This window comes from Monopterus albus, unplaced genomic scaffold (assembly GCF_001952655.1).
Source record: "Monopterus albus unplaced genomic scaffold, M_albus_1.0 scaffold23.1, whole genome shotgun sequence".
NCBI classification, from domain to species: Eukaryota; Metazoa; Chordata; class Actinopteri; order Synbranchiformes; family Synbranchidae; genus Monopterus; species Monopterus albus.
In genome coordinates this window covers 3,609,324-3,629,119 of record NW_018127903.1, presented here as the reverse complement: position 1 = coordinate 3,629,119, position 19,796 = coordinate 3,609,324, and the positions used below count along the sequence as shown (strand labels likewise).

The 19,796-nt window shown below is 39.5% G+C and overlaps 2 protein-coding genes across 5 annotated transcripts; both read left to right on the top strand.

Annotated features, from left to right (window-relative positions):
• Positions 1-518: 518 nt before the first annotated feature.
• On the top strand, positions 519-5,079 carry gal3st1a (galactose-3-O-sulfotransferase 1a). The gene is made up of 3 exons (XM_020594293.1): positions 519-690; positions 2,716-2,870; positions 3,154-5,079. The coding sequence occupies exons 2-3, from the start codon at positions 2,743-2,745 to the stop codon at positions 4,301-4,303; spliced, it is 1,278 nt and encodes a 425-aa protein (XP_020449949.1). The 5' UTR covers positions 519-690; positions 2,716-2,742; the 3' UTR covers positions 4,304-5,079.
• A 5,495-nt stretch (positions 5,080-10,574) lies between these two features.
• Positions 10,575-18,580, top strand: lztr1 (leucine zipper like post translational regulator 1). Of its 4 annotated transcripts, none has more exons than XM_020594552.1 (20): positions 10,576-10,926; positions 11,027-11,222; positions 11,319-11,381; positions 11,472-11,528; positions 11,615-11,694; positions 11,777-11,885; positions 12,042-12,125; positions 12,210-12,267; positions 12,366-12,505; positions 12,594-12,795; positions 13,101-13,211; positions 13,316-13,408; positions 13,530-13,625; positions 14,441-14,630; positions 14,724-14,893; positions 15,121-15,404; positions 15,524-15,673; positions 16,567-16,672; positions 16,805-16,885; positions 17,335-18,578. In XM_020594552.1, exons 2-20 carry the CDS (start codon positions 11,071-11,073, stop codon positions 17,449-17,451), a joined length of 2,343 nt encoding a protein of 780 aa, XP_020450208.1. In that variant the 5' UTR covers positions 10,576-10,926; positions 11,027-11,070; the 3' UTR covers positions 17,452-18,578. The 4 variants fall into 4 exon arrangements, with proteins under 4 accessions (XP_020450211.1, XP_020450208.1, XP_020450209.1 ...); XM_020594553.1 differs by having other exon boundaries at positions 11,009-11,222; XM_020594555.1 differs by having other exon boundaries at positions 10,575-11,222; positions 14,444-14,630; positions 17,335-18,580.
• Positions 18,581-19,796: the final 1,216 nt, after the last annotated feature.

The following is a 19,796-nucleotide window of genomic DNA, read 5'->3' as shown; positions in this document are numbered from 1 at the left end:
TGTCATGGTCAAATTACAATATACAGAGTTAAAATAGTGACCACTTTTAATGCATAGATTGCTCATGTACTACTGTTAGATGAGCCTGCAAGATGTGTAGGTTGCTCAGTCTGTTAACCGGTGGTGTAAAATCTGTATATTCCTCCTATTGTACTTACAGACACAGCTTGCTAAATAAGCATTTCAAACGACAGAGCAGGCTTGATCAAGTGGTACAATTAGAGCCTTTGTGCTTTAGCTTTCTGCATTGATTCTTTTTATGCTGTTTCCACCCCTCCTATCAGCTTGCAGCTCAGAGTCCAGTGTCTGCACTCAATAGCCCTCTGTATGTAGACACAGAACGGGATCTGTACAGCCCCTCTCCTACCTCCTTGCCTTTTTCATCTCATTAGCATGTGCACGTCTCCTGACAGCGACCCTGACGTCACAGGTGGTTAAATGAGCCTCTCTGCAGTGGGAGAGGTGGCAGCAGATGTACATACAGAAAGAGGAGAAGTAATCAGATGAATGAGCTCTACACCACTGGCTATGATAAGGAGAGTGTGGGACTGTGCTGAGTTTAACTATGTGTATGTCATGATCAGACATATGGACAGCTGTAGGAGGGAGATCCACTGGTAGAAGTGATCTGGAACTAGATGAAAATACGGTTGGAACACCTCCCTTAGATTTTTGGATTTATGCATAAGGGTAAGAAATTAATCTCCAGTCCTCTAATTAGATTTTCTCTCCAAAATGATGTTGTTTTGTGGTTTGATCTTGATGATGGTCTTTATTACTAAAAGTTTTTTTTAAAGAAGTTACCTAAGACTATCTACTGTAACTTTCACATGAAATGCAGATGAGGGAAACAGCTGCTTCCTCTTAATGATTCTGCTTAAATATTACTCTCTTTGCAGAGTTCCTATTATACAGTGACAAAATGAACTTGTTTTGGGTTTGGTATGCAACCGTACAAACCCCAGGGTAAACATTTTAAAAGCCAACATGGAAGCTTAAGACATCTACCTCAAGCAAAAACAAAATCCAAAAATGGACATCGTACTTTAGACTAAGCAGGGATTTAATTTGAATGTACAAAGGTTGTCACGGTTACAGGTGGTGGATTCATTAAATCTTCGTTGAGTGATTTGCACACATGATCAAAAGTATTGTACCAAACACCATATCAGATCCAAATTTCCATTCCTAGGAATAATATAGTTAAAAAGTGCTAATTGTTATGAGTAACTACTTTACATTAGTACTTTTTACAAAGTGACCAAACTCTTATAATGTTTCAGGTTTCTCCATTATATAACAAAATTAAAGGGTGCAATAAAGCTTTAAAAAGAATTTAAAACACTATGAAATTCAGTCATTAAACATGACTGAAATCATGTTTCCAAAATCACTGACATGAAGTACTGATATGAGCCAGTAGAACTGAGCATGAGATTTTCATTTGCTATAATCTAAATAAATGGAAGAGGGTGACATATTGCTGGGTTTTATTTACTGCCAGAGCAATATTTTCGGAGCTTTAGCATGTTGACCGGTATTTAAAACAGTGCTGGCACTGGGTGCATTATCCACTGATATAGGTTGAGGAAGATGCAATGAAATCTCAACTGATGTCCTGATTATGCTGCAGACCAACCTGTCCTAAAAAAAATAAATACATATATGGAAATGACTAATACTTTCCCTGAAATCTGATTTTCACCTAAATCTTTCCATAAATGTTAATTAATTACATTTTAATAAACTATCAGATTTCTTTCTTTGACAAAACAGCAAAAGCAGAATCTTATGTGACCAATGTGTGTATACTACTGTATATCTGCTTTTTATTTGGGTTGCATTGTGCAGCATAATGCTGCATAATGTGTCACTTTGTTACCTGTGCACCTGAGTAAGTAGGTGGCTCATCTTACCACAGTCTGCAGGGAAAATGCAATATCACTTTCCCTGGCAATGCATTATTTATTCAATGGGCCAGCTGAGAAACACCAGGTTGGTCTTTTCAAGTTGCAGCTATGTCATTTTGTAGCTCAGCATACACGTTTAACTACACCCTGTACTTAAAATGATTATGGACAGCCAGTGAGTTCCATCAGGGTCACTGTGATAATCATGTCAAATACAGAGAAGGTAACTCCTGCTGACTAAATACTCTTGGGCACTTTAAATTATGGTGCACTTGATCACAGTACTATACAGAAAATCTACAATTTTCAGAGCTGCCCTTAGAGAATCATCATATTTATACCTATAAAGTTGAAGTCATTTTATAACTATTTAAATCCAACTATTAGTATTATTCCAATCATTTTCTTGTAACTGTCTTTATCAAAATTTCAGTTGTGTGCAAAATAAGGCTTCCAACATACACAGATAAGCATGTTAAAAAAAATCTGTAAATTACTCACTACACTTTGTTTTGGCAACTCACACCCCGACTCACAGGCTACAACATCACATACAGTATAATATGTACATTCACAAATGTATACATCAAGTACATATACACATAAGAACAAAAATAATGATAAAACATACTCAGCCCTGTGAAAGACTGGCAACCTTTCTGCCTTGGATTCTTGTATCTGTCTAAATAACAAAAAGCAACATCTGGGTGCTAGCACATACAGTAGGAAATGCTTACCATGATGATCATAACGATGATGGCTCTGATGATGCTAATAACGAAGAAGATGTTCTGTGTTTTTACAGTAGCTGATTTGTTGATTCTGCTGGATCATGAATGGCAAACAAATGAAGAAGTATAGATCCAGGTGTAAAGGCCTTGTCCTAGGTACACTTGTGGCCAGCTGCGTGATCCTGCTTTACTGCCTCTCCACCCCACAGATCCACTTCAGTCTACCTGAGTAAGACTCATCACACTGGTGTACACATGCTCTGTAGAAAACACCATGTAAAACAAACAGCATATCAAATTCATGCAGCGGTTACTGTATTGTAGAGCTGGAATGATTAGTTGACAGTTAAAATAATTTTTCCAAGCAAAAATGATCAAATACTTTTCTAGTTCCAACCTCTCAAATGTGACAGATTTCTGCTTTTCATTATTTGGTGTGAGTAATCTGAAAGCATATTTTTTTTATGAGTGCATTTGTTATTTGATTCTTTTTCTTATTTTCTTCTCTGTAGGGTTCCAGTGCCTTACTCCTGTGCCCACCATCCATCCCAGCTTCGTTCCAAACCAACCACAAACAGCTCACAGCAAACCACTGGTCAAACATGCACTCCTAAAGTGGATATCATGTTCATGAAGACCCATAAAACAGCCAGCAGCACCTTCCTCAACATCCTTTTCCGCTTTGGAGAGAAACACCAGCTTAAATTTGCGTTTCCTAACAGCCGAAATGACTTTTCCTATCCCTCTCTCTTTGAGCGCTCCCACGTAAAAGACTATAGACCTGGAATGTGCTTCAATATTATCTGTAATCACATGCGATTCAATGCACCAGAGGTGGCCAAGTTACTCCCTATGGACACTTCCTACATTACTATTCTGCGAGACCCTGCAGAGCTCTTTGAATCATCTTTCCACTATTTTGGCCGGCTGGTGCCTTTTACCTGGAAGATACCAAGTGATTACAAGCTGACCGAGTTTCTGCGTGACCCCCATTTCTACTTTGATCCAGAGGGCTTTAACTCTTTCTACCTCAAGAACCTGCTGTTCTTTGACTTTGGGCAGGACAACACTCTGGAGCTGAATGATCCACGGGTAGAAGAGGGAATCAAATTCATCACTGACCATTTTCAGTTGGTCATGTTGGTGGAATATTTTGAAGAATCACTCATCCTGCTCAAGGATGCACTCTGCTGGGAAATGGATGACTTGCTCTTCTTCAAGCACAATGCTCGAAAGGGATCCACCGTGTCTAAGCTTACCCCTGAGCTAAGGGCAAGGGCCCTTGAGTGGAATGCTATTGATTGGAAACTATATCAGCATTTCAACCAGACTTTTTGGAAGAAAGTAGATGCATATGGACTGCAGCGGCTGGCTGAGGATGTAGCAGAACTCAGGAGAAGAAACGCAGAGATGGCATCCATCTGCATAGAAGGGGGTGGTTCTGTGGAAACTGGCAGCATCCAAGAGAAAGTCATGAAGCCCTGGCAACCCATTGGAGAGAAGTCAATCATGGGCTATAACCTGAAGAAGAATGTGGACAAGGTACATCGGAAACTGTGCCGTAAGATGTTGATGCCTGAGCTTCAGTATTTAACAGAGCTTGGGGTGAACCTGTGGCTCACCAAGCTGTGGGGCCATGTCCGAGATATCATTAACTGGTGACCAAGTGTGTGAGCAAGAGGGGCCAATTCAACTCTGAAAGACTGTATTCAAAGAAGACAAAACTGACTGTGTGGCTGATGGAGCTAGAGGTTAAACATTTTTGTCTCATTTCTTGTCTCATTTTGTTGAAAAGGAACCCGATTTGCATTTCATATAGTGGTGCACTGTACTGAGATCAGAGTGCAGAGTCATTTTTCAGTCTGTCGCTCTCATACACAAGATAGGTCCACTATGAGTTAGCTACAGTCAGCTAAGGTTATTTAACATAGTCAGTAAAGTGAGAGCTAAACAACTGAAGAAACATTTAGCCAAAGAAACCAAGAATGTATGCAGGTAGACATAACACCTCCCTGCCAAAATGACACCCCCGTCCCAACATTCAACACGACGTGATGTACCTTCATGTTTGTGAGTCAATATTGCGAGAGGTGAAGTAAACAGAAAAGTTCAGAACATTCAGAATACCTTTGATTGGAAAATATGCCATTCCGGCCAAAATGTTCAGGTTATTTGAAGATGTCGAAAGAATGATAGTTCACTTTGAGCTAAATAGCGTCCACCTCTTTAGTGTTCATCCCAGAAAGCTGAAACATTTAAGTGCTATGAAAGTGAATCCTCACAAATGGCTAAACTGGAGGTGTGATTAAAGTAAATGCAAATATTACACCCACTTTACTACATATAGAGGACAAATTAGGTTCTAATAAAAAATAAATAAATAAATAAATAAATTGGTGAGCAAATACAAAGCTTTCTAATACTAGACATTTTCACTTGTCATAACAAGAAACGTACAGGTACAACCAATAACATTAACATTCAAGATTCAAGGTTCCTTTTTGTCATTGTCTGGTATAGACAATGAAATTTGAATACAATGCCTAAAACAGGGCTAAAAAAAAACTTCTCATACACTAACACAAGCAGACACACACACATCTGCATAAGTAAAATAAATACATTTTAAATAAAGTGTTATTAAACATAGCAGTGGTGCAAATAAATATTCCAAATATTGCACAAATTTGCACAAAATTTAAGTTATAGTAAATAAATGAATAAGTGTTGTCTCATAGAGATGGAATGTGATTTTAATGCAGCATTCAGCATGGTGATGGCTCTAGGGAAGAAGCTGTTTATCAGTCTTGTGTGCATACTCTGATGGACCTGTATCATTTCCCTGAGGGCAGAAGTTGGGACGAGCCTTTTAAGATGCTGGTTGCCTTCCTCAGGGAGGTGTAGATGTCTTCCAGGGTGGACAGATGTGTGTTAGTGATGTTTTGGGTGTTGTAGAGCCTTTTTGTCAGTTGCAGTACTCTTCCCACACCACACCACACCAGGATCCCATGTGTCAGGATGGTTTGAATGCAGCAGTGTTACCGGTAGGTGTCGTGACAGATTGACTCTCCTGAGAGTCCCCAAGAAGTAGAGTCACTGTTGTGCCTTCTTAACCAATAGGTTTGTATTACTGTAATTGCCCATATGAGATCCTGTGAGCTGTGGGTGCCAAAGAACCTAAAACTAGCAACTGTCTCCACACTTTCTCCATTTATGTACAGTGTCTGGTGATCATCCTGATCATCCTTTGTCCTGAACATTCACTCTGTTCCTTAGTCCTAGAACTGGAGACATGTAAATCAAATGTAGCCATCACCATTGTTATTTATGCTTTCTCTGCAGTGACATGTGAAAATATCTGTTATGGAAAAGGACAGAAATCATATTTAAATAAATGAAAAAGTGATAGCAGCACTATGCAATCAAGAAGAAAAATATTCACTTATATTTTTGTGTTTTTTATAGCATATATGTTGAGTTTTATGCTACAGTATATGATACAAAATCTTTACTATTCCAGCCAATTATACTTTTTCCCCTGATATCACAGTGTCAAGCCTAATAGCATTCACCTTTGCCAGCTCTTTTGGCTGGTTGATAAGTAGGTACTTTGCTGTAAGTATATCACTGTCAGCCAGGTAAAGCTGTCTAGACAAGTAAGGCAAACCCTGTCCAGACAGGTACTATGAAAATAACTAACAGCGCCTACAGTACATGTGAATGTACAATATCATAATCACAGCCTGCAAGTATAACAGGAATTACTTTGAAACAACTGTTGTTTTTCCTGTATTGTAACACTCATTTAATACTTTATTTGTGTCCCTTGACCTATATACTTATTTATGTATTTCTGTGCATTTAATGTTTTGTTTATATTGTTTTGTATATATTATTGTATTCATTTATTGATTAATTCATCTCTAATTTGTTGATTTTGTCCTCCATACAATTCCTGATCACTCAGAGCAATAAATAATCTTATGTTTATTCTCAAAATAAAGTGAAAATTACATGTAATACTGCATGTATTACATATTATATACATCACAGCTTCGTGCCTATCTGTAACAGTTTGTTTCATACTTATTACTGTATGTACAATATGCAGCAAGATTGATTTTGATTTACTGTGTATGAATGTACACGACAGTCCAACTTGTTTGTACAAGTTTAAAAAAAAACTCTGGTGGAAATGCAGAAATTATAGACCAAGATAACCTTTAGATCTTGAGTAAGTAACATAGCGCTGGCAGTGGCCACTGAGAATGAACAATGTTAATAGTATTGTCCTGCTAAATTTAGTTAGGGATGAAGATAATACACCAAAGTGGCAAAGGGGGTCAGCAGATCACTGGTGACCCTTTCAAGTATTTGTTTCTGTTGAGCAGTGTTAGAAAATTCTAATTACATCTACTGTAATTTACTGTTGTAAAAATAAAGCACAAACATTTCAAAGAGGGATGAGTATTCCTGATTATATAATAATATTAACAAACTGTTCCATTTCTTTCTTTCATTATTTTTTTCCATTTAACAATAACCATTAGTCCTTCCACCCCATATCAAAACAACTCTCTACCTACCATTACTGTCAGGGGGTTAAGGTCACCTTTGTTTATGAGCACTTTCTATTCTTCCTTACAGAATTTGAACACAAATACAGGATCAGGCAGCCAACATTCAATACGTGACACTTGATGTAGAATCAAGTGTAAAGTTCTGTGGGACAGACCAAAGTTAATCAAGGCTCAGTAGGTGCTACACACCCACACACTGCACAATAGTCTGACTTGTAGAAGAGGGTGGATGTTTTCGAGCTCCACATCAAGCGTCATAAAAGAAAAATGTGCATATTCCTGAGGGTTACTTTGTTTGATTTAAGTATGCCAGTAAGCCAGCATGTACTGCACCAGGACTTTGGATTTAGAACACATAATTGCATGCAGACATTGATCATGTTATTTGTTAAACCTCTGCTGTTCTAACTGTGACAAGTCAAAATGTCTGTCAATAGGAACAAGAAAAACTATGGCTGCAGAGAAGAGTTGATTATTCGCTGTATTTTAGAATATACTGTTATTTTTATGGTTACTTTTGTTAATGGTTAAGTCATTTACTAATGCTTTACAGAGCAGTTATATTATTGAGCCAATAATAGTAATGACACCTGAGGTGTCAGGTTGTGCAAAATGTCTCCCAGTTTATATTGAGCTGCAGAGCAGTTGACCAAGAGTTATGTATTGTGAAGAACCTACAGGTTTAATAAAGCTCAGGTTTATCTAATGTGCTGGCTTACTGACAGAAATTCATGAGGCCTTTATCAACACTCATTACTGCTGATTTGATGACATACAGTGCCTTGCGAAAGTATTCGGCCCCCTTGAACTTTGCGACCTTTTGCCACATTTCAGGCTTCAAACATAAAGATATAAAACTGTAATTTTTTGTGAAGAATCAACAACAAGTGGGACACAATCATGAAGTGGAACGAAATTTATTGGATATTTCAAACTTTTTTAACAAATAAAAAACTGAATAATTGGGCGTGCAAAATTATTCAGCCCCTTTACTTTCAGTGCAGCAAACTCTCTCCAGAAGTTCAGTGAGGATCTCTGAATGATCCAATGTTGACCTAAATGACTAATGATGATAAATAGAATCCACCTGTGTGTAATCAAGTCTCCGTATAAATGCACCTGCACTGTGATAGTCTCAGAGGTCCGTTTAAAGCGCAGAGAGCATCATGAAGAACAAGGAACACACCAGGCAGGTCCGAGATACTGTTGTGGAGAAGTTTAAAGCCGGATTTGGATACAAAAAGATTTCCCAAGCTTTAAACATCCCAAGGAGCACTGTGCAAGCGATAATATTGAAATGGAAGGAGTATCAGACCACTGCAAATCTACCAAGACCTGGCCGTCCCTCTAAACTTTCAGCTCATACAAGGAGAAGACTGATCAGAGATGCAGCCAAGAGGCCCATGATCACTCTGGATGAACTGCAGAGATCTACAGCTGAGGTGGGAGACTCTGTCCATAGGACAACAATCAGTCGTATACTGCACAAATCTGGCCTTTATGGAAGAGTGGCAAGAAGAAAGCCATTTCTTAAAGATATCCATAAAAAGTGTCGTTTAAAGTTTGCCACAAGCCACCTGGGAGACACACCAAACATGTGGAAGAAGGTGCTCTGGTCAGATGAAACCAAAATCGAACTTTTTGGCAACAATGCAAAATGTTATGTTTGGCGTAAAAGCAACACAGCTCATCACCCTGAACACACCATCCCCATTGTCAAACATGGTGGTGGCAGCATCATGGTTTGGGCCTGCTTTTCTTCAGCAGGGACAGGGAAGATGGTTAAAATTGATGGGAAGATGGATGGAGCCAAATACAGGACTATTCTGGAAGGAAACCTGATGGAGTCTGCAAAAGACCTGAGACTGGGATGGAGATTTGTCTTCCAACAAGACAATGATCCAAGACATAAAGCAAAATCTACAATGGAATGGTTCACAAATAAACATATCTAGGTGTTAGAATGGCCAAGTCAAAGTCCAGATCTGAATCCAATCGAGAATCTGTGGAAAGAACTGACAACTGCTGTTCACAAACGCTCTCCATCCAACCTCACTGAGCTCGAGCTGTTTTGCAAGGAGGCATGGGCAAAAATTTCAGTCTCTCGATGTGCAAAACTGATAGAGACATACCCCAAGTGACTTACAGCTGTAATCGCAGCAAAAGGTGGCGCTACAACGTATTAACTTAAGGGGGTTGAATAATTTTGCACGCCCAATTTTTCAGTTTTTTTATTTGTTAAAAAAGTTTGAAATATCCAATAAATTTCGTTCCACTTCATGATTGTGTCCCACTTGTTGTTGATTCTTCACAAAAAAATTACAGTTTTATATCTTTATGTTTGAAGCCTGAAATGTGGCAAAAGGTCGCAAAGTTCAAGGGGGCCGAATACTTTCGCAAGGCACTGTATTGTAGACTAAATAATAGCTTTATGACATTTGATTTTATAAATATATATAAAATCTGTAACCTTTAAAACTCATATACATACAGTATACACGACCCCTATGGCTTTTTTGCAGTGTTGGAGAGTAGTGAGCTACACATAATTAAACTAGTAGTTTAACTACATTTTTCAATAATTTGCTGGTAGTTCAAATACATTCATATTTGCATGGTGATTCAAGTAGTTAAATTACTTTTCTGCAATTTTTTTGGTGTATTTAACTACTGAAACTACAAACAATTTTGCACCATAAAAGGAAAAGAATGATTTTTTAAATTTTTATTTAACCAGGCTGCAGGTGAGTTTTCAACGGTGACAAGGCCATTTTCAGTGTCAAAAAGAACTGCCTGGCGGATAAGGAGTTTGAGAGGCTCAGGTGTTCAATAAACAAGCGATTCTGCTCTATAAATACAGGCCCATTATTTAGACAAATGTTCAAACCTTCATACTGGCTAAAATGGTGCAAGTTTCAGTTGTTAAGATTGTACAAGGTAGATATTAGAAGTGAGTAAGACAACAGGTCAATTTTTAGACCAGTGCAAAAGTAGGTCAAACAGCTTAAAAGGTGCAAGATTACTGTTTTTTTTTTACTGTTGTAGTCAGATAATACAAAATCCAGATTTATTTACATCAAAAATATAAGATTCCTTGCCGTTTTGTCCAGAAGGGATTATTTTATTTAGGACAGGTTTAGTTCTCAGGTCTCAGCCACTCAACTGAGTGGCATTTTGTGCTAGCATGTGAGTTTGTGTATTATATTTTGTTATAATTTTGTATCACATGTAGGCCGCATTGTCAGTTTGATCTTCAAAGCACTTTGGACTAAATAGCTTTAGTTAACCAAAGTAGATTTCCCCATAGGGTAGTTTTGCTGTAGTTCAACTTCTTCCAGTGTGAGATAATTGGTAGCCCTGTCACGGGGGTGTGGCTGGGCAACTGTGCTCTTCAATGACAGCAGGGATGTTTTGCTAATTGAGTGTTTGTGGCTTATGAACTTGCATGAACATATTAGGTTATTGTACATAGCATCAGAATAGCTGAGCCTGTTAAGGCGATTTAGTGTAACGTTCCTAGCTATCTGTTTCTTCTCTGTAGTTAACTTTTGTTTGTTTTGCAACTTGGCAGTTGCACAGAGCTAGCTAGCTAGTTAGGGCTAGCCATGCGGCTAATGTTAGCCTTTAGCATGGCTAGTAGCTAACGCCTACGCCGACCACAGTCTTCTAACTTAAATAAAGGGCACTTGAGTTTTATCGACACAGGTAATGACAATGTCAGCATAAATTCTCTGTGGCCGAAGCTTTAGCTATCACGCTGGGGAACTGACACTATCGATAGCGTTAGCTGTGGATGTCTCTGCAGATGAGTGGCCCTGAGAAGTGATTCAGCTGGATAAATTGACAACAATGTCCTGTAAATCTACTAAAGTCGCCCCGAGTGTTGATTTCGACCACAGTTGTTCCGACAGTGTGGAATATTTGACGCTCAATTTTGGCCCGTTTGAGACTGTTCATCGTTGGAGAAGACTTCCTCCATGTGATGAGTTTGTTGGTGCAAGGTAACATGTTGATGACAAGAAACAGCTTCATCAGACCTGGATATTTAAATTAAATGTCTCTTTTATTCACCCTGAACTTCATGTGACTCTGTCCAGGCGCAGCAAACACACTGTTGTGGCATACAGGGATGCCATATATGTGTTTGGGGGAGACAATGGGTGAGTGCTGCTAAACAATGGCAGGCATTTTTTTCGTTTTGCTTACTGTCCGGTACATACCCCAAGTTACAAATCTGTGTCATCCAACAGGAAAAACATGCTGAATGACTTGCTCCGCTTTGATGTGAAGGACTGCTCATGGTGTCGGTAAGATTAAATCCTCTCTAATCCGGTAACCATAAGATGTAGACTGCAAAACGTGACTTAATACCAGTTTGTAATGTAATTTACAGAGCATTCACAACTGGAACTCCACCTGCTCCCAGATATCATCATTCAGCTGTGGTCTATGGCAGCAGCATGTTTGTTTTTGGTAACTTTCTAAAGCTTATTGTCCTCATAATGAAATGCCATTTTATTTTTGATGCTGTAGTTATGGCTTTAATGTGTTTCAGGGGGCTACACTGGAGACATCTACTCAAACTCAAACCTGAAAAACAAAAACGACCTTTTTGAATACAAGTTTGCCACAGGGCAGTGGACTGAATGGAAAGTGGAGGGGAGGTAGTGTTTTTCTTTTCTTTAAGGATGTTTATGTTGTGTTTTATGGATAGTTTATTATATCATCTGTTTAAGACAGAATAGAGCTGGTTATTTGAAGTGTTTCTTTTTCAGAAACAAACTCTGAATTTATTTGTTTATCCTCCCTATGTGTTATAGCTTGCCCGTGGCTAGATCTGCACATGGAGCCACAGTCTACAGTGATAAATTGTGGACTTTTGCTGGCTATGATGGGAATGCCAGGTGGGTTTAATTTGTTTTGTTTCTGAGACATCCACACTTTGCTCTTTGCACATGATATTAACAGATGTTTTCCCCTGTGTGTAGGCTGAATGACATGTGGACCATTAGTCTGCAGGATCGAGAACATGCATGTTGGGAAGAGGCTAGTATAATTAATCTCGATATTTAATGATAAGAGTAAAATGCCCAGAAATGCTTTGTGTATGTTAATATCTTTGTCTCTGCCACTGTGTCCCTTAGATTGATCAGAGTGGTGAGATTCCTCCATCTTGCTGCAACTTCCCTGTGGCGGTATGCAGGGATAAGATGTTTGTATTTTCTGGTCAGAGTGGAGCCAAGATCACAAATAACCTCTTCCAGTTTGAGTTCAAGGGTCACATGTGAGTAAAGCTTTTCTTCGCTGGCCTCACTTATCCATTCGGTTGTGCCACTGTTACATGGGGCTAATTATTCCTCTTGTTTCATCAGTTGGACACGCATCCCAACAGAACATTTACTGCGGGGCTCCCCTCCACCCCCCCAGAGACGTTATGGCCACACAATGGTTGCCTTTGATCGACACCTCTATGTATTTGGAGGTGCTGCTGACAACACTCTGCCCAACGAGCTGCACTGCTACGATGTGGACTCTCAGACCTGGGAGGTGATCCAGCCCAGCCTAGATAGTGAGGTATGGACCAAATGGGTTTACAAGGAACATTTATTTATTCAGCCACTTACATTTTTCAATAATCAATGGAAGGGATTGGATGTAGTTGCAGATATGTTTTGTTAATAAGCTGAACTTTAAAATAAGTACTTGTTGTCCTGTACATTTCACTCCCTCTGTATTGGCATCAGAATCAGTGCTGTTCATTATTGAACTAGTTCCATTCTCGATATGCATATTCACATATTCATTAGCAATTAGCTTTGGCACAATTGCTTTACGATCATTACACAGAAACAGACCTTTCTTTGCCCCTGTCTCCTCAGATGCCCAGTGGGAGACTTTTCCATGCCGCAGCTGTGATTCAAGATGCCATGTACATCTTTGGAGGGACTGTGGACAACAATGTGCGCAGTGGGGAGATGTACAGATTCCAGGTTAGTGTCTTGTGTTTTTACTGCTGTAATATAAAAAAAAATTCTCTGCATATTTGGTATCATTTCAGCAAATAATAGGTAATAAGTACCTACTGTTCTTGCAGTTCTCAAGCTATCCAAAGTGTACTCTTCACGAGGACTACGGCAAACTGTGGGAGAACCGTCAGTTCTGTGATGTGGAGTTTATCCTGGGTGAGGTGGGTTTTAATAGCTCCATGTGGTATTGGAACTACACTTCTAAACTGCTGATTAAAATTACAAAGTGACATGCACATTGTCTAACATGGTTTTTCATCTGACTCCTTGTGTTGTTTACAGAGGGAGGAGAGGGTCATGGGGCACATTGCCATTGTGACTGCAAGATGTCGGTGGTTGCGGAAAAAAATTCTGCAGGCTCGGGACAGGCAGCGGCAGGTCAGAGCCATGCAGCAAGTTCACCTCGTTGCCTCTGTGACAAGGGAAGACTATCGGTGTTGATAAAAAGAATTAGACAGTGATGTTTGTAGTTCATTTTACTCAACTACACGTGGAGAGGTGATGTCGAAGCCTCCTGTGGCCCAGACTCATTGAACAGCACTGGCAGCAGTGCAGAGATATTGGCTTCTAAAAGTTTTTAAGTGGGATTGGACTCTCTAACCAATCATAAATTTTCAGTTAATTCTGCTTGATCAGTAAGTTTTGTTGTATTCTCATTACTTGTTATTTTATAATGACATATCTGTAGAGCTGGGCAGAGTGTGGCAGAGCGGCGCAGATCATAGTAGAGCATAGTGGAGCAGGGAGAGGGAGTGCTGAGCAGAGCAGTTGGTTTGATTTGGAGTTTCATGCTAGCACTACTTTAGGTTACTTATTGTAGCTTTAAGGAAAGATCTACCTGTGAATATTTATTGACACAAAGTATGCGGACAACATTTCCTTACAGTTTAGAACAGAGTGATGTTCTTCACAGTCTTAATCTGAATGTTTTTGGCTTTTGCTTAAAATGAATTGAGCCATCAGTTTCTGAGAAACTCAGTTATGATTTTGTTACAAAAAAGCTGTTGCATCATCTTTTAAGAAGTATCTGGTGCATGTTTTTAATGAGATAAAGGATCACCATGCTTGTATCCAGAAGCAGAATCAACGTAGCTGCTTTGGGAGCGCTGTACAACAACTGTAACAGTAAGAGGTCATTGCTATGTAGAGCTGGAAACACAAAGTGATGCTTAAGTTGCTGTCTCTGTGTGCAGAAGACTAAACAGGAGAGCAGCGAGGAGAGCGATGACGGGGCAGTTGGAGGCCTGAGAGATATCCCATCAGGCAACAGGCCGTCGGGTACACAGCCATTGTTAGAGGTTTCAATCAGGGAAGCAGAGGCCCAGCCTTTTGAAGTCTTAATGCAGTTCCTGTATACGGACAAGATCCAGTATCCCCGCAGAGGTAGCTTTCTCATGTTTCACATGTCTGAATGGTATCTGAGTAGCACTAAAGACAGAGAGAAGAAGTATTGATTGTCCTTACCTGTCTCCATAGGTCATGTCCAGGATGTCCTCCTGATCATGGATGTGTATAAACTGGCCCTTAGTTTTAAGCTTTCACGCCTGGAGCAGTTGTGTGTGCAGTACATTGAGGCATCCGTGGACCTGCAGAACGTTCTCAGTGTTTGTGAAAATGCCAACAAGCTACAGCTGGACCAGCTTAAGGTACAGTATGCTTGTATTAACTAAACAAACACACGCTGAAAGTTTGGTTTTCACTGACCTCCACTGGTTGACATTGAGATGTCTTTAGTACAAGACATTTTCTACTTTGAACCAACAGAGGTCAGTAAAATTATGCTCTGTATCTTTGTGTTGGCATGTTAGAAAGATGCTGAGGAAAGAGAAGCCATCATTTATTCTGTCATGCTAACAATTTTTTTTTTCTCCAGGAACATTGCCTTAATTTTGTGGTGAAGGAATCACACTTCAACCAGGTGATCATGACGAAGGAATTTGAACACCTGTCCACCCCTCTCATAGTGGAGATAGTACGGCGAAAGCAGCATCCTCCTCCCAGGGTGTACTCAGACCAGCCTGTGGACATCGGGACCTCCCTGGTGCAGGACATGAAGGCTTACCTGGAGGGAGGCGGCTTGGAGTTCTGTGACATTATTCTGCTGCTAGACGGACACCCACGGCCCGCACATAAAGCCATACTGGCAGCCCGATCCAGGTAGTGTTTCAGATTTTACCATTTCACCCCGAAGTATTTTTTCACATTTGATTTTCAGTTTCCATCTTTGTTTAAATGAGACAATTTTAATAGTAACACTTTATGCTTTTATATCCCAGCTATTTTGAGGCGATGTTCCGCTCCTTCATGCCAGAGGATGGTCAGGTTAATATCTCGATTGGTGAGATGGTTCCAAGTAAGCAGGCCTTTGAATCTATGCTGCGTTACATCTACTATGGCGACGTCAACATGCCTCCAGAAGATTCGCTGTATCCTTCTCTAGTTCTTATATTTATTCACCAGATTAAAAGTCTTTGAAACAATGTTCCACTTCTTCATGCCTGAGGACGGTCAAGTTAATATCTCCATTAATGATATGATTCCAAATACTAGGCCATGTAGTTACCCGATATCGCCATTCCTCGAACCAGAAAAGACTCATTACAACAACAGAGAAGAGCTGTGGTGGAGTCATGGTGTGATGAGAATGTCTTAACCATGATGATTGTGTGTGATGAGGAAAACACGCTTAAAACATACTTGTTTTATACCTTGATATATTTTCTCCCATTTCAAACACGGCTGTAAAAAAGTATTGATTTTGTATTCATTCAAGAAGTTTTTCTAATACTTTGTGCTGCCATTACCACCAATGCTAGCCTGTCAAACCAGATCTTTGGGTTTAGGCATAAGATTAAACACCTGCTACAATATTTTTATAGATAAGCCTTGAGGCAAATATGTTTAGGTATAAAGTTGGTAATGTTTATACTTAAGTTCTTAAAATTAGAAGTGGTTGAGGTTAGGTAATGCTTTGGCATGGCTAAGATGAGGCTCATTAGAGAGTGACTGCTGAACAGCATCTAGTGGCCATTACTGGAACTGTGACCTATTGCACTGCGTTGGCTTCAACTTAAAGCCTTTGTGTTTGCTGCTTGTACAAGATGGAAAGCAGGGAACAAAATGGGTGACTTTTAATTGTTTTATTATAAGTATCATTATCACCTGCAAAGAGTTGTATATAAAAGCTCGGTCCAAAGGTTAAAGTGTATACATAGGTGGTTAAAATAACAGAATCTTGCTTTGTACACTAAATGAGGTTTATTGGATTACTGCACAGAGAGAGACCTTTTTGCTAATTTCCCTGACCCTGGATGAACAGCTATCTGTTTGCTGCACCGTACTACTACGGATTTTCCAATAACAGGCTGCAGGCTTACTGTAAGCAGAATCTGGAGATGAATGTCACAGTGGAGAATGTCTTGCAGGTATTTATATTTTCACACGGGGGTGGGGGGATGTGACCTAATTTCACAATGCGTTCCCTTACTTGAAGAATTTTTTGTGCGGAGTGAATAATTTTTTCACTCACGTGTCCCCTAATATTTTTCCCATCTCAGATCCTGGAGGCAGCAGATAAGACCCAGGCACTGGACATGAAGAAGCACTGCCTGCACATTATTGTCCACCAGTTCATCAAGGTGGGTGGGCTTGTATTGGGAGCCCTTGGGGTTTGCTGCCCACTCAATGCAGCTGAGCTAACCCTGTAGCCCTGTCTTCTTAGCAGGAGGCTGACATCTTCGGCCTTCTAGCGGATCACTCTCCATCCTTTACATAGAGAGGAGGCTGTTTACAGTCTGGCCGGCTGTACAAGCACCCTATCACATAGCGATGAGGGTCATTGTGTCACTCTGATTATTACTTGTTGTTCTGAGACAGCACTCAATTCTCATCCTACTTCACTGGAGTGTTAGCTCTGTTGTTAATGTTTCTGTTAAGCTTATTTCTGTTTATCTTCATTTGTCATGCATGAGCATTCAAATGCTGCTTGTTCCTCTGTTTAACTCATTGTTGTTTCATCTTAATTTATTGCTCCTTCTTTCCTTTTTTTTTTCTTTTTACATTTGTTTGCTCTCCTCCCCTCCCAAAGGTATCCAAGCTCCCTAACCTGCGGTCTCTCAGCCAGCTGCTGCTGTTGGACATCATTGAATCTCTAGCCACACACATATCAGACAAACAGTGTGCTGAGATGGATTCCGACATTTAGGATGACACCGAGAGCCAGGCTCTTTTCTCCTCTCACAGAAGCCATACATCTGTGCTCCACCTACTTCTAGACATTCCCTCCTCCCGGACATGCAGCACTTTTCTTTTTGTTGGACGTTGCATGTCTTGACCCCCATGCAGCTGATACTTTTTATTTATGTAGAGCCAGATTGTAATTTTGTTTCTCACTCTGCAGCTCAGCGAGGAATGAAATCAGTGAAGAAACCAGATTCTAGCTCAGTTGCAACTGTTGAATAATTTGAAAAATCACTATGATTAATTTCATGTTTTCTGTACACAGAACTAAACTTTTGCAAAGTTTTATTCTGCTCAGTGTTGCTTCATTTGTAATAGAGATGCAGTAGACTATAATCATTCATACTTGTGGCACTAGAAATGTTCAAATGTCTCCTCAGATCTTTTCTCTGTCCTCTCAGCAGAAGCGAATTAAAGTATAGTCCTAAATAGATTAATTATCTGAATAAGTATTTATCACTTGAATTATTCCCTTCTCCGACACAGTTAATAAACCTGGATTAAATGTCGTAAGAAATCAAATTCATATGAAAGTAATGAGAATGTCTGTCAGCCTTAAAACTGTTTTTGGTTGATGTTCTTGTCATTGGCACATGTTTTAATACTAATCAGCTCTCACCATTACCAGCAAGGTCTCTTTAGCTGTATAGTCTGATGCTATTAAACATTTACTCACATGGGTTTCACATATTTAAAGCCTTAACAAATATTCCCATACAGAATGAATCATGTTTTACTTAATCTCTGTGTCTCTTTGCTGTTTTTGTGTCCTTGTGTTCACTTTGCATCTCTGTGTGGTCATTTTGAGTCTTTCTAGAGTCACATGACTTCTTAAGAAATGTTAGTCATTTCAAACAGAGGCCGAGTCCCCCAGACCCCTTGGGTCCCTGGGCCTGTTCCCAGCAGGCCCATTCAGTAATCCATCATGTCTCAAGCCCTGCCCTAACATACAGTACTTTTAAACTGCCTTTAAATCCTGCACTCAGCCAAGCAGATCCTCAGTGCTGTATCTACTTAATCTAAACTAGTGAGGTGGGCAAGCCCACTGGTTTGATAATGCTAGGGCCCATTGTCTTGTCTAAATGTCATTTCCCGATTTGTGATATTTATGATCGCTTGGGTTAAAACTGGATCTCTCAAAGGTGTAAGCAACCTAACACAATATGTTTAAATAACAGCTGATACAGGTTCTTCCAAAGGTTTCTGTAATTATGGTGAAGTGTTCAGTTTTTTCCTTTACATTAAATACCAGTACAAATATGAAATTCTTAAACAGACTCTTAGCATTAACTAAGGCTGTTCTAACCTATATACTATGTGAAATAGCTGAATGTTCATCCTTGACCTTTCACCAAATTCCCCATCCAGGTTTCAGTTTCCACAGATCTGTGGATGATAAGGTCAGACAATGCTCCTTAGTTTGAGAAGATGAATTCCTTCAGCTTATGTAAGGTTTTGCACTTGCAAAGATTTTAATGGTTTGCTCAGGTGAACTCAGTTAAAATGTAAATAGGTTAATTCTATTGTAATAGAAGGCAATTTATTTTAAATGACTTTTACAGTAGTCAAGGCAGTCAACCCAACTTTAAACATTAAATTATAACTTGAATAAAATGGAAAGATTATTAGAAAATGTTGCATTTTGGAAATGACTCAAAATTTAATTTGAAGTTAAATTGCACATTTTGTTCATGGGATTGAGAAAAACTGGTTGGCTTTAATGCTGAGGCTCTGAATTGACTTTCCTTTTAGCTGCCAGTTGTCCTGCAAAATCTTTAAAGTCACTGGAATTCACAAACTGTTGGACTCTGCTGAATGTACAGTTGCAGTGTGGACAAAGTGCTTTTCATAGTCCAGATACTTGAGACGCTGGGCAAATCAAGAGCCTCTCCTTTGACTTTCTTAGAGTGTAACTGTCCTAAATAAAATAATGTCTGAGTTTCATCAGTAATATCAGTGAGACATTTTATTTGAAATTATTAAAACATTAAAATGTGGAGTGAATTTCACTGCTACATAGAAACAGGCTATTACTGTATAGTCAACCAGGGGTAGCTTTATTTTAATTCTTCTTTTTTGTGTGTCCCCCATGCCCAGCTTACCTAATGTTTCATTCAAGTACACTTATGTGCACGCACAGCCCAGAGCCCCACCGGACATATCTGGTTTCATCTAGAAACATTCGGTTCATTGTTCGCTGTGATAATGAGCACTGAAGCAAAACAATATGTCTGTTGTTTTGCAGCAACCCTGAATTACCTCCCATTTATCAGGTGCTTTTCATTAAGAAGGCTGGAGAAGTGGGCTGCC